The 14,074-nt window shown below is 59.9% G+C and overlaps 1 protein-coding gene across 4 annotated transcripts; it reads right to left on the reverse strand.

The window, feature by feature from the left end:
- Positions 1–67: 67 nt before the first annotated feature.
- Positions 68–13,041, reverse strand: LOC119527898 (chloride channel protein ClC-Kb-like). Of its 4 annotated transcripts, none has more exons than XM_037828415.1 (21): positions 12,940–12,951; positions 12,294–12,400; positions 11,971–12,023; positions 11,209–11,337; positions 10,357–10,485; positions 8,803–8,942; positions 8,388–8,465; positions 8,190–8,268; positions 7,820–7,945; positions 7,196–7,280; positions 6,988–7,089; positions 6,325–6,409; positions 5,981–6,154; positions 5,489–5,558; positions 5,205–5,315; positions 4,653–4,866; positions 3,802–3,935; positions 2,011–2,099; positions 1,796–1,879; positions 993–1,079; positions 68–685 (listed from the first exon to the last, which is right to left on the reverse strand). In XM_037828415.1, the coding sequence occupies exons 4-21, from the start codon at positions 11,276–11,278 to the stop codon at positions 638–640; spliced, it is 1,905 nt and encodes a 634-aa protein (XP_037684343.1). In that variant the 5' UTR covers positions 11,279–11,337; positions 11,971–12,023; positions 12,294–12,400; positions 12,940–12,951; the 3' UTR covers positions 68–637. The 4 variants fall into 4 exon arrangements, with proteins under 4 accessions (XP_037684343.1, XP_037684344.1, XP_037684341.1 ...); XM_037828416.1 differs by having other exon boundaries at positions 11,953–12,023; XM_037828414.1 differs by lacking the exon at positions 11,971–12,023 and having other exon boundaries at positions 71–408; positions 629–685; positions 12,940–13,041.
- Positions 13,042–14,074: the final 1,033 nt, after the last annotated feature.

The following is a 14,074-nucleotide window of genomic DNA, read 5'->3' on the forward strand; positions in this document are numbered from 1 at the left end:
TGGTAGGGGGAGTGGCTGAGCCCTGTCCTAAGGCGCCTGTCTCCCCCACATCTCCCTATCAGGACGGAGGACATGAGAAGGGGTGGGAGACCAGGGACTCGACGTTGCCACGCCACGTGGCCACCAGTGGCCCCAAGAGCTCACTCAAGGGGCCAGGGGAGGAGCAGTGCCAAGAAGGGCCCTTGGGCTGAGATGAGGGATGAACAGCAGCCTGGGGATCGGCTTTATTTTTCTCAAGAGCCCCTGACTGGGCGTCAGACAACCCCCAGAGGAGGGCATCCGTGCCTGCCCTTAGTGACGGCATACGCCAGTCTCCCAGTGTCATTCATTCACGAACTTGATGAACATTCACTGGGCATCCACTGTAGCCTGGTCCGGTTCTCTGCTATCTCGCATTCTGTGCTCTGTCTAGAGAGGGATTTGTCCTTCAAGGCATGTAGCAGCTGTCCCACCCAGGATGGGACATGGTAGGTATGAGGCCCTCTTCAGGGCTGGGCTACAGCTGCCAGTCTGCCAAGGAGTCGAGCTGGGCTGGTGGGGAGGGGGTATGCTGTGATGGGGAAAAGTGACGGGGGGTCCCTGCCCAACCTCAGTCCCAGGGCAGCCAAGGTGCCCCATTTCAACTTGCCAGGCTGGTTCACTTTGGGGCCGGGGGGTTTGTCAGGTTGGAAATTGCTTTCTTCAGCTAGAACAGAGGAGAAAAGGGGTTTTTGGAGGGGGTGATGTAGAGGAGGTTCAGAGTCAGGGCTCCAGCTTTGTTTGAGTCCTCTAGGGGTAGTCAGTAGCTCCCCACTGGGGCCAGGGAGGCCTAGAGAGCGGCAGGGCTGGCCACTGGCCACTGGCCACACAGCCAGGTCGGGGCAGCCAGGCCCAGGGGGCCATTCTGTGGGCCGATGGGAAGCCTGGCCAGAAAGGGGGGAGTCATCAAAACCATGGGCCCCACCCCCAAATTTGGATTGGATTGTTTTGCTCCACCCTTGGGACCCCGGTACCTCCACCCAGGACATGGAGCCCACAGCTCTGCCCCGCGACGTCACGAAGAGGGACTGGAGGTTCAACAGCTCGAAGAGGTTATGTGCCTGGATGGGGGTGTCAGGAGGCGCTGTGGGGGGCTGCCCACCTCACCCCTCTGGCCTCAGTGTCTCCCCAGCCTGAGGGCTTTGAGCAGAGGTGGTGGTCCAGGGCAGAGCCCACTCCCCCGCAGGTCCAGTGGAAGACCAGGGACCCAGAACTGCAATGTCTAGTGTGACCACCAGGGGTCCCCAGAGTCTGTGCAAGGGGCTAGGTGGGGCCTCGGGTGGAAAGAGCCCCCCAGCCAGCATCATCCAGCAGCAGAGAGGTGGGGACCACCCCAGGGCTCCGCCTGCCTCAGCCCCTTCCCGCTGCTGTGCACCAGGCTCCTTGCTGGCAGGCCTTCAGAGGGGAGGCTTGACCTTCAGAGTGGTTAAGTCACTTGCCAAGGTCACCAAGGGAGAACGTGGTCAACTTACATTGAAACCCATGTGCACCTCAATCCCAAGGCCATACTTTGAACCACTGTCCCTCTCACCCGGAGGCTTCTATTTCCCCACCTCCCACCTCCCTCGTCTCTGCACCAACCCAACAACTCTGGGAGAGAGGGACGGACAGGGCAGGAACTGCTGTGCCCATTCTGCAAATGAGAAAACAGGCCCCCAAGGAGCAGAGGGCAACCTAGCAAGTCGGGGGGAAGCTGGAGCCTAAGTTTCCCTGCCAGCCTTCCTCCCCGCTACTCAGGGGCTTTATCTGCCCGCCTGCCCCCAAACCTCCCCATTACCTGGTGCAGGGAGGTCTCCGGGGACAGCTGCAGGGTCACTGGCTCCACAGTGCAGCCCCCAGCCAAGACGTCCTGGAGAGACCACTGGGGGCAGAATAGAAGGTTATGGGGGCCTGGGCCAGCCACCCCGACACACAAAAATCCTCTCAGAAAACCTCTCCCCCAGGAGGTCAGCTGCTCCTTTGCCCCTCCTGACACGCCCCAGTAGTGGCCACCTGGTGTCCCGGAGCCCAGGAAGACGGCTCAGCCTGGAGGGCCTGCACCAGCTGGGACCTTCGCACGACGCCCACCAGGATCTGTGACTCTGGACAGGTTGAGAAGGAGGGTGAGGGAGAGAGGAGGGACTCATTTACTAAGCACCTACTATGTGCCAGGATCTGTGCTGGGCATTCACATCTCCCAGGAACCTCACAGCAGCCAGATGGGTCAGGAGCTGTTTTGCAGAAGAGGCACCTGGGGCTCAGAGGCTCAGAGAGGCTTACTGTCTTGCCCAAGGTAACCCAGCTTCTGGTGGGGGGCGTGGTAGCTGTAGGTGGCTGCCTGGGGCTGGGAGGGCCGGCCGGCCACCAGGATTGGCCACCACACACGGCCTCCAGGTCCAGCATGAGGACATCTTTGGATCAGGGTTGGGCTTTCCCCTCCTTTCCCACGGGCTCAGCCATTGAGGGGGAACCTGGAGAGGTCACCATGTTCTGAGGCCCTGCTCTGTGCTGGGGACTGACAAGCCTCACCTTGGCCCTGGGCTATCACTGGAGGTTGCAGGTATTCGTTTTGAGGGGTCAGCTGGGTATCATCACTTCCTGTCCAGTTAAATTAAAAGTTTGCCACTAGACATATAAATCTCTCTCTCTTCTTCACTTTTTTTTTTAAAAACAATAAAAGCTATTTCTTGGTCAAGTGGAAGTGTCTTACTGCCTGGGCCTGGGTGGGTTGGGAACTCTTCGCTCCCTGTGGCTCTAGGGTGGAAAGTGGGCTTTGTCCTTGGAGCCAGATCTTTCTGTGTTGCAGGCTAAGCCTCATGGACATCACCCATATAGACATTTTCAAATGGGGTCTTTGATGTGTTCTGTGGCATAATGTTGTAAGTGTCCCAACTTGAGTAGGGAGGAGAGCCTGGCATTTGAGGTGAGAAGCTCTTACAACCCTAGATTGTTTGACCCCTATTTCCAGATGAGGACACTGCAGTTTATAGAGTTTAAGTGTTTTTTCCCCAAGGTTGTGCAGCTTGTGAGTGGCTTTATTCCCTGTGGGGTGGGCATGGGACTGACCCATACGGTTGTGCAGGTTGCTTACTGTACAAGTCACCTGCCCAAAGGACAAGTGAAGGCCTAAGTCCAGCCACGCTATGCTTGCCAAGTGAGCACCTTGTCACATTTGCGCAAAGGGGACATTCTGGCTGATGGTGCCCTGGGTGGGCTTGGCTGTCCCTCCCCCAGCTTATCTTCCCCATTCAGATACTTGTCCCAGGCAGGAAATAATTCCCTAGTTACATCCTACCCACAATTCGGTTTACATGTCTTTTAACAAGGGCCACCATTTATTTGTCTTTAAAAAAGATACTTTTTTCATGGCAGTGGGGATTGAGGGGAAGGGATTCAGCATGGGGTGCTGGAAGGGGAGCCTGAAGAGGGAAGCGTTCTAGGGGCTTCCAGTAGTTTCCCCATTATCTCACTCCACTCCTCACTGTGTCCCTTAATTCACCTGGGAAGATGGATCATAATTCTGAGAGCTGTCCATGGAGCACTTTAGCAGCCTCCTCTCTTTGAACATGTCGACCCCCGCAAGGTGGGGCGGTTATTATCTCCATGTTACTGACAAGGAATCTGAGGCTCAGAGAGGGGGTGTGACCTGCCCAAGGTCACACAGCCACTAAGCCTCAGAGCCTGGCTTCGGATTCAGGTCTACCCAAGAGCACTGCCGCCCTGCTTACCTTCCCCTTTGAGGCCAAGGGGAAGGCAGAGGGGTGCCCCCTTCCCCAGCCAGCCTCCCCACCGCCTGCCGGGCACCTGTGCTCTCCACCAGGGGGTACTCGGCCACATCTGTGGAGGTTGTGACCTTGACCACCTCCGCCAGCGGCATGTCCTTGGCCAGTGTGGTGATGGCGCAGTTCATGAACTGCTTCACAATCACGCCATGAGACCTGCGGACAGAGGGAGACACCCTTCAGGTCCAGGAGTGGGGGGTCTCCAGACCCCCGGACAAGGCGAGGGCAGCTGGGCGCTTTGCTGGAATGAGGAACCCATGGTTCTTGATTGTGGGAAGGAAACTGAGGACCTTCCCACCCAATGGCCTGGCTTTGGACCCCCAGACCCCTGGACCCCTATCTCCCCCAGACCAGCTCCACTTGGGTCTGTTTTATCCCCTAGGCTTATTCCATTTGAAGAAAAGTTTTACGTCCCCCACCAAAAAAGAGTTTTAAAGTTTGAAAACCACTGGAATAGCCACCCCCATTTTACAGATGGGAAAACGGAGGGCCAGTGCAAGGCAGCAGCTTGCTCCCAATGGGGTCTTCGACCCAGGCCTCTAAGAGCCTCCCTGGGTCCACCTTCAACTCCCAACATCCCAGCAGGGGTGAAGAGAGGGAGGTGCCTTTCAGGGCTGGTGTGACCTCACCCACCAAATGGGGCAATATCTGTCCGGTTTCGAAGAGGGATGGGTGAGGCCCAGGGAGGCCAAGAGCTTGCCAATGTAGAGAGCCAGGGAGAGTGGAGACGAGAGGACAGCCACGTGTCGGCCCCTCCAAGCCCACCCATGCCCAAGGTTGGCCACAGAAGGAGGGTTTGGGGTTGGGGGGTAGCCCCAGCCCACCCCAGATCCATCACCCCATCTCAGCCAGCCTAAGGTGGGTGCCTCTTACCTGATGTTGCGGCCCACGATGCGCGGCAGATACGGCAGCTTCTTGACGATGATGGTGCCGTCGTAGAAGGAGGGCTGGCAGCTCTGGGCGATGGCATTGGCTGCCAGCACGGCCATCAGCACGGGCAGCGTGTGCATGATCTGGCCCGTCAGCTCAAAGGCCAGCAGTGCCGTGGAGATGCTGTGGGTCGCCGCCCCAGAGAAGGCTGCAGCACCTGTGGGGGGGCAGAGTTGGGGTGCAGCAGTTCAGGCCAGGGTGGGGGGCAGCCTCATGCTAGCTTGGGAATTGTCCAGAGGTTTCTTGCCTGGAAGCCACCCACTGGCCAGTGTTGAAACTGCCCCAAAGCCAGGGCTAGGTGAGGGGGGAGGGAAAAGGACAGGATGAGGGATGGAGACAAGATGGGAGTTAGAGAGTGATGGGGGCTCAGGGGATGGGGTGGGGGTCCTCTGGGAGGCTCGGTGACAAACCCTGTGCCATGTGGAACCACAGGCAGGTGCCCCAGGTGCAGCCCAGCCTTGTGAGGTTTGCCCCCTTGGGGACCCAGCCACTAACCTGCCAGGGCATAGCTCCCGGGCATGATGGGATTGGTGACCCCTCCAGCCATGATGCCCTCGGGGAAGGCAACGGAGAGGGCCTCCCCCCAGAGGCGTCCGATGGCAGCTCCTGGCCATAGACTTGGGGTGAAGAGAGGGCAGAAGGGCAGACCCAGCCCCCACAGCCCTCCCTCCCTGGGGACCAACCCTGGTCCTGCCCTGAGGAGGGAGGGAGTGAACCAGGAGCCCCTGCCAGGCTCTGCCCCAAGGACCTGGAACCCTCCCTCAGCCTCCCAGACTCACCGAAGATGAACATGGGCATGAAGCACCCAGCGGGAAAGGGGATCGTTGTGGCCAGAATCAGCATCCAGAACTGCAGGCAGCAGGACCCAGAGGATCAGAGGTGAGATGCAGCTGGGCAAGGTGAGGGCTGGAGAGGGGCTGGGCAGGGGACAGGGGTGTCCCAGAGAGAACCAGGGTGCCCGGGTGGGTGCCCTTCTCACAGGGCAGGCCTTAGGGAGGCAATGGCCAGGGGACGAGCCTCACAGTGAAGTGCCTACGAGCGCCTGGCACTGTGCCGTGTGCTCTTTCTTCCTTCTCAACCACCCCCATTTTACAAATGAGGAAACCGAGGCTCACGGAGCTGAGGTGACATGCCCAGGACCACAGGGTGGGTAGGGTCAGATCCAGGGTTCTGGGCGACGTGCCGTGGGAGGCACCCCCTCCCCCCCAAGGCCAGTCCCTGCTCTGTGCACCCCTCCCCCCCAAGGCCAGTCCCTGCTCTGTGCACCCCACCTTCATAACCAGGAAGAAGGAGAGGGTCCCGAAGACTGTGAACCGCGGGTGGCACCACTCGAACCACAGGTTCTGGGGGTCGGGTTCTGCAGGCCAGGGCGGGGATGCGTTCTGGGTCATCAGCGCCCACGAGTTGTTGTCGAACAGCGAGTCCAGATACTCGTTCATGGACAGCTGGAGCAGGGGAAGTCGGAGCTGGGCATGAGGGGTCGAGACGCAGCCCCCCACCACCCACCGCCCACCTCAGTCCCTCCTCCCCTGTAAAATGACGCACAGGCATCTCCCTTCTAGGGGCATCGTGGGGGCCAGTGGGACCCCTACCTCCCTCCTTCAGCACCACTTACCCGGGAAGCCATGAGGCGGCCCAAGCCGGGGGGGTAGGTGACGGAGGCGAGAATCAGGGCGGCCAGGGCGGAGTACACGGGCTTGCTGATGGGGTGGGGGGAGCGGTCAGCTCCGGGATGGCACCACTCCCGCCCTGCCGTGGATAGGGGCAGGGCCACACCTGGACAAGAGCAGGCCCCGCCACCCCGGGGGCTGACACCAGGGCTGGGACAGGGGAGGGGGCATAGAGCGGGGACATGGGCCAGCCCCACCTCCCTCCCCCAGCACCTGGGCAGAGCTGATGGGGGAGGTGGGAGGAAGGACAGAGCCAGCCAGGCCAGGAGGGCCAGTGTTCGCCCCGGGCAGCAGGAGGGTGGACCTCGAAACGCCACCCAGGGAGGCAGATAAGGCTGGGGTTGGGGGGTTCTGTGAGAGGTCTGGGGAGAGGACTGGGGGCTCATTAAGGGGTTGGGGCTCAGTGAAGGGTGAGGATTCAAGGAGAGGGTGGGGTTAAGTGAGGGGTGGTTCCCTAGTATGTTGGGGGGCAGTGGGAGGGGGTGGTCTCCGTAAGTGGGGTGTGGGCTCAGGGAGGGTTTGTGGGCTCAGCAGGAGGCAGCTATTCAATGAGGTTCTCCATCGAAGTGAGCTGTGGGCTCAGGAGGGTTGGGGGCCCAGGAGGCTACCTGGTAGCCAGCAGTTTAGAGGTGGCCCAATTGTTCTTCACAAAGCCAAGGAAGGTTCGCTGGCAGAAGAGGTAGGCACAGCTCAGGACCCCGCAGATGGCCCTGGGGGGAGGGGAGTGAGTCCAGAGCCCCTCCCCAGTACCAGGGACCACAGGGCATCGGGGAGGCCCTCAGCTGGGCTCTCAAGGGGCCCGAGGCACCCACTCACCCCAGAACCACAAAAAAGAAGATCTCCGGAAGGTCATAGGGGACCTCCACCCGGAAAATGGTCTTGAAGAGGGGGATGATGGTCTCTGGGGCAGGGGGCAGGGAGCACAGAGATCAGCTTCCCACAGCCCCCCAAACCCGGAGCCCCCCAAACCCAGGGCCAGAATCAACAGGCTGCGGTGGGGGTGGGGGGCCCCAATACCCTTTTCCTGGCATTCAAGGCCCCCACAGCCTGGCCCCTGCCTCCCTGCCCAGGTTTACCCCACCCCTGACTCCTCAGGGCCCCCATCCCTCATGCCCAATAAAGGTCAGCTCCCTTAGGTCCTCCTGGAAGGACGTGGGGAGAGGGAGGAGGAAGAAAGAGGAGAGGGAAGGGGAGAACAGACGGGAGAGGAGGAGGAGGGGAGGGGAGGAAGGAAGGAGGGAGAAAGAAGGAAAGAGAGAGGGGAGACAGGACAGGAAGAGGGGAGAAGGGGGGAAGTAGGGAGGGAAGGAAGGGGGAAGGGAGGAGGGAGGGGGTTGGGAGGAGGGAGGGGAGGAGGGACAGGGGGTAGCCCCGCCCCGGGCGCCCGGGCAGGCGGGGGTCAGGCCGGTTCCGGTCCCGGTCCCGGTCCCGGGGGCGCACCCTCCTCGCTGTTGAGGACCGCCAGGAGGCGGAACATGAAGGCCCCGCACGTGGAAGCGAAGAAGCCCCTCCAGTAGTCCCAGACGGAGAAGTGGGAGGACATGACCTCGATGCTGAACAGGACGCCTGCGGGGCGACGCCGAGCTCGAGCAGCCCCCATCCCACGCCGGCCCCTCCGCCTGGAGCGCCCGCCCCGCCCTCCTTCGGCCCTGGGACGCCTGGGTGTGCCAAGCCGCCCCCTGCAGGAACGGAGACCTCCGGGACCCTCAGCCGGGCAGGGGAGGGATCCGGTGGGCCTGGCCGCGCCAGGGAAGGGTGGTGCGCGGGGGCCCAAGGGTGCGGGGGTGGGGGGGCAGGGGTGGGGTCTCACCACTGAAGGGCGCCGCGAAGACCGTGGCCACGCCCACCGCTGCGGCCGCCACCAGCATTTCGTTTTGCTTGCCCTTGTTCTGGGGGGACCCGGGGTCCGGGGCTTAGAGCCAGCCTCTGCCCTCCTGTCCCTTCGAGCACTGGCTGGCAGGGCTGGAGGGGGCAGTCCACCATGGGGGGCCCACCCTGCACCCGTTACCTCAGCCTCGCCAATGGTCTTGGTGCGCACGCGGCCCAGGTAGGCAGCTAACATCGCAGACAGGTGCACAAAGGGGCCCTGCCGAGGGGGGTTATGGGAGGGTGGGCACTGGGCAGGCATCCTTGGGGGGCCCAGTGTGTGGGGGGGCGTTGAAAGGAGCCTCACCCAGTAACAGCATGGCTGCCCGGCCCATACCCTCCTCCCCCAGCCCCCAGCCCCCCAGCCCCCAGAGTGGCCTTTATCACGCTTTGGGGACCAGGCTTGCCTTCCTCCAAAACTGAGAGCTCCTCAAGGGCGGGGACTGGCTGGAGCCCCCAGGGCCCCAGCTTTGTGTGGGGCAACAGGGAAAGGCAGGAGGGAGGGAAAGGAAGGGTGGGAGGGTGGGGTGCAGCTCTCATGCCCCTCCCCCCCATACCACTTTGCCCAGGAAAATGGTGCTGCCAGTGGCCAGGGTGCAGGTGAGCCCCACCACCTTGGCCCCAAAGTTCTTGATGTCCAGGTAATCCTCCAAGACCACGCCCGTCAGGATGATCTTCAGCTCGGGGATTCCAGAACCTTGGCAGGGTGGGGCAGGGGCAAGAGGAGGGGCAACTCATAGATTAAACTCTTAAAGCTTGACCTTGAAAACATGGAATTACTACCTGACCCAACAATTCCACTCCTAGGTGTATACCCAGAAGTGAAAGCAGGGCTCCAACAGATATCTGCACACTGATGTTCATAGCAGCTTTATTCGCAAGAGCCAAAAAGTGGAAGCAACTTAAATGTCCATCAGCAAATGAATGGATAAACAAAACGTGGTCTAGGGCTGAGTATCGGACAGGGTGCATGTGCGAGTATGCTAGAATTCTCTCTATGGGGTTTGTATTATTTTTGCAATGTTCTGTAAGCTTGAAATTAATTCAAAATGAAAAGTTGAAAGAGAAAACCATGGTGTGTATGTATGTATGTACATATATACAGTGGAATACTATTCAACCATAAAAAGGACATGCTACAACACAGATTAGCCAGGAAGACACCGTGCTGAGTGAATAAGCCAACAAAACTCACATATATTGTATTATTTCACTTATATGAAATACCTAGAATATGCAAATTCATAGAGACAGAAAGTAGATTACAGGTTACCAGGGGTGGGGAAGGGAATGGTGAGTTAATGCATAATGGATAGAGTTTCTGTTTGGAATGGTGGAAAACTTTTGGTAATGGGTGGTGGTGATAGTAGCACAATTCTGTGACTGTGACTAATACAATCGGACTTTACATTTGAAAGTGGTTTAAATGGAAAGTTTTGTGTTGTATATGTCACAATAAAAATTAAAGAAAGGAAGGGAGGGAGGAAGGAAAGGAAGGAAGGAAGAAAGGAAGGAAGGAAGAAAAGAAAGAAAGAAAGCTTGACCCTGGCCAAGGTGTTTGGGGATGCTGATCTTGTTAAATCCTCACAAACCCTAGGAGGTTAGGATTCGTGAGCCCATTTTGCATATGAGGGTCCCAAGGGTCAGAGAGAGACATGAGTTATCCATACCGTCCTAAGTGGGCCTGGCCATTGGCTGTGATGGGATGGGGGTCCCAGGCCACCCCTGAATGCACTCCCGGACCTCTCCTCCGCTGGCCTGGAGCTGGAGGCAGAACTGAGGGGCCGGGGGAGCTGGGCCCCTCCTTTACCCACTCCCCTTGGGGACGTCCTTGGCACCAGCCCTGCAGGCAAACCTGACACCCGTCCTCATCACGGCCCCAAGGAGCCCTCGGAGAGCGGGTAGCAGCAGCAGCAACCCAGAATCAAGAGCTGGCTTCTTGCTGTGTGACTTTGGGCAAGTGACTTGACCTCTCTGAGGCAGGCTTCTCTGGCTGTGAGATGGTTCCTGTTGCCTCCCCCTACCCCCAAAGGCCCTGGGATATGCACAGCTTGACCAGTGGGGATCACGGCATGAGGCACCCAGGCAAAGGGTGGCGGCTGTGGGCTCACCTCCGGAGGAGGGCGTGATGCTCTGAGAGAAGCCCGAGGAGAAGGAGGCGAGGGCCACGGGGTACACGGTCCAGGAGAGATACCGGAGCAGGTGGCTGTCCTCAATCTCCCGGTACAGCCACTTGTGCGCTGGGGGCAGCCGGGAGTCAGGAGACCACCCACAGCCTCTGGTGCCCTCGGGCCAGATGCTGTGCTGCCCGGTGACCGAGCAGAAAATGAGTGGCACATCCCCAAGTGGAGGTGGCAGGGAGGACCCTGGTCCCTATCCCAATTTTGCCACTTCCTGGCTGAGTGACCTTGGACAAGCACCTCAACCTCTCTGAGCCTCTGTTTCCCCATCAGTCAGATGGACTAGTGACAGTACCTCCCTCACCCGGCCATTGTGGGAATTAAATGGGGTGTGAAGCGCCTGCGACAGTGGCTGGGGCATAGTAGGTCGTCATTAAGGCAGCTACGCTAGTTTCCCAGGCAAAGGTCTTGGACTCTTCCTGTCCCATGCCTCCTCTTCCAGGGAGCCCTCAGGGTGGAGAGAGACTGCTGAAGTAGAAGGAAAGGAAGCTCTATGCCTGGTGCTCCCCCCCAGGAAGGAGGAGGAGAAGCAGCCAGGGTGGCATGAAGAGGTGGGCATGGGGCTCTTGGGAGCATTCTGGTCTCTCACTGATTGTGCAGATGGGGCAACTGAGGCCCAGAGAGGGCAGGAGTCTGCCCAGGGTCACACAGCAAGGCAGCAGCAACTCTGGGACCCTCCCCACCCAGAGCCCTCCCCTGCTGCAACTGGCAGCCCATCCGGCACCCCCAAGAGAGTGCAGAAGCCCTTGTCCAGAGCAGGGCGTGTGCGCCAGGGTCGGCTACCTCGGACCACACGCCCGATGACGAAGTTCATGGCGTAGCTGATCAGGGCCATGAGCACCCCAAGGGTCATCAGGAAGTACCAGTCTTCCCCGATGCGGAACAGCTTCTGCTTCAGCCACTCCAGGCCACCTGGCGGGGACAACAGGGTCATAGGTGGGTGAAGGCCAGGGGCCACGGACACCCCCTTCCCTGGAGGTTGCTCTGGCTCAGGGCAGGGACTGGGGCTGGGGCTGGGACCAGGTGGTCCCCTCTAGGGAAGCTCGGACACGGCAGGATTTGTGGCAGGTGGCAGCATGGTGGGCGCCACACCTGTTGCCCCCACCAGGAGGCTTTCAACCCACCTGTCCACCCTGCCCATTCCTGCCCCATCTGGGGCTTTTGAATGATCTAGGGGCAGGGTAGTGTAGCTGGGAGCCTGGGAACTACAGCTTTCAACCCTCTCCCAGCAGCATTCTTGATTAGAGAGCACGAGGGTCCAGCATGACTTCCACTGTCCCAGGACATGTGTGGCTGTCCTACGGGCCCTGCTGGTGGCAGGCCAGAGAGCCCCCACCAGTCCCCAGGAACGCCCCTGCACGCCGGCTGCCAGCCTAGCCTGGGAACGGGCCCTCACTGGGTCCCAGCCCCTGGGGCTGCACTTAGACTCTTCTCTACCTCCCAGCTAAGGGGACAGTCCAGATCTCAAAGAGAGTTCCAAGGAAAGGGCCCAAGTCCACACCCCCTCCCAGCCACTTGCTATGGCACCTGCTGTCTGGGGCTGACCTGGGCACCTCCCCTCGGGCTCCTCATTGGCACAGGCAGGTGAGAGTAGAGGCCTGGGTAGAAGGTGGGCACAGTGACCAGGTCTTGGGGCTGCCTCTCCCAAAAGACAGATGGCTGGGCACAGCCAACCCATAGACAGATGGGCAGGCAGGCAGATCCTTCCCCTCCTTGCCACCCAAGAGCCTCTGGGCAGGGATCTCCTGGGACAAATGAAAGCAGGAGGATGGTTCTCGGGCTTCCAGGTGGGTGGGGGAGGTGGACCAGGCCAGGGGTGACATCCTGAGGGGTCTCTGTTGAGGAAGGGAAGGGAACCTAGCTCTCACCTCGGATGCCTCGGCGGATTCGGGGACACGGGCCCCAGAGCTCCTGCAGAGTCACGGGGTTCCTCGAGGACCCCTCATGCAGTCCCACCAGCTCCTCCATCTGGTCCCTGACAGAGCGGACAGAGGGATGGACCCTTCGTGACCTGCTCCAAAACCCTTATCCTGCCACTTGCCCTTTCCGATGCTGCTGCTTCTCAAATAACAGAAAGGTCGTGTTTTCCCGTATGTGTATGTGTATGTGTGTGTGTGTGATGAAGCTATCAGGAGGGGCCATAGTCTGGGTGTGTGCTCATCACCAAGGGTGTGTGCATGCGTGTGTGTAAGGTGCAGGGGGTGGATTCCTTAGTGTGTCAGTGATACCCAGTGCAGGCTGGTCCCAGCAGGCTCTCAAACCTTCCCTTCCCCTTCTCCGGTCACTGCTCCCACCCTCCTTGGGTGCTTCACTGCTATGACCGCCCAGAGCAGTCGCTCTCTCACTGTAGGGTCCCCATGGACCAATCTGACTCCCAGGCCCAGCCCTGAGCACCCGTCCCAGGATGCAGAGGCAGGAAGGAGGAGACCCTGCGAGGGCTGAAGTGAGCCCCTGGCTCCCCGACCCTTGCCTTCCTGCTCCTCCTGCCCAGCCTTGGCCCCTGTGGCCTCTCACCTCTGTCTGTCCGCCCTGCAGTGGCTCCAGCTGGCCTCTTCTAACAGAGACTCCTTTGCTGTCAGTCCAGGTGCACCTGCACAGGTGTGCACTCCACCAATCAACATCCTCCCCACCTGCCCACCCCAGCCCGGAGTTGACCGTGGCTGTAAGGGCGTCCTTGACAAACCAACCAGAACCGCCCTGGCTGGCTGAGCTGTGCAGGGCAGAGCAGCCAAGAGGGAGCAGGGGCAGGGGCTTCCCCACCCACCAGAGCTTCCTGCAGCAGGGGGTGGGGGGTGCCCAACAGCGCTGCAGGCCCTCATGGTGCTGGGGGTTGGGGAGTGGGGCTGGGGAGGGGGAAGTTCATGCACACAGCAGGGCAGTGAGGGGTCAGTTGCTGGTACCAGAGGATCAGGGCACCAGATTCTCTGAGCAGCGCCTGGAGGGCTTTGAAAGGAGAAGGGAGAGGAGAAAGCCCCCACCCAAGGAGGAGAAAGGACATGGGCAAATGTCAGTGGGGACCATCGTGACCGCACCCTTGCCAGGTGCCAGGCACTATGCTCTAGCTTCCCCCGAATTAGCGCAAGTGCTCATGGAAACCCAGCAAGGTGGGCAGTGTTATCCTGTTTTAAAGAAACAGAATCTCCAAGGGGTGGACTTGTCATGGAGGTCACAGAAGGGACAGAGCTGGAATTCCCATCCAGGTTTGCCCGACTCCAAAGCCTGTCCCCTGTGCTACACATTGTTCCCGCCTTCTGGCTGTCTTGTTCAAGGATGGAGATGAGGCCAACACGCTGGAGCAAGGCAGTGAATTGGGGCTTCCGGAGCCCTCTGGGGCCTGGTGAGGAGCATGGGCAGTGGCTTTGGCTGGGGGCTGTGGGTTAATGCCACAGGCTTTGTCCCAGTGCAACAGAGGGCAGGAACTGAAAGTCAGGGGACATGGCGTGACAATGAGCTACATGCCAGCTGCATGCCAGGCGCTTTCCACCTGCACCTCGGTTCATCCTGCCAACACCCCTGTGAATTGGGGTAGCAGATGATAAATGGAAGATCAGAGAAAGGCAGTCACTCATCTAAGGTCACAGAACTGGAACCTAGATCATGAACCTTTTCCTCCAGCCGGGGTTCCTCCAGCTCCAGCGGCTTACTCACT

This window comes from Choloepus didactylus, chromosome 2 (assembly GCF_015220235.1).
Source record: "Choloepus didactylus isolate mChoDid1 chromosome 2, mChoDid1.pri, whole genome shotgun sequence".
Taxonomy (NCBI): Eukaryota; Metazoa; Chordata; class Mammalia; order Pilosa; family Megalonychidae; genus Choloepus; species Choloepus didactylus.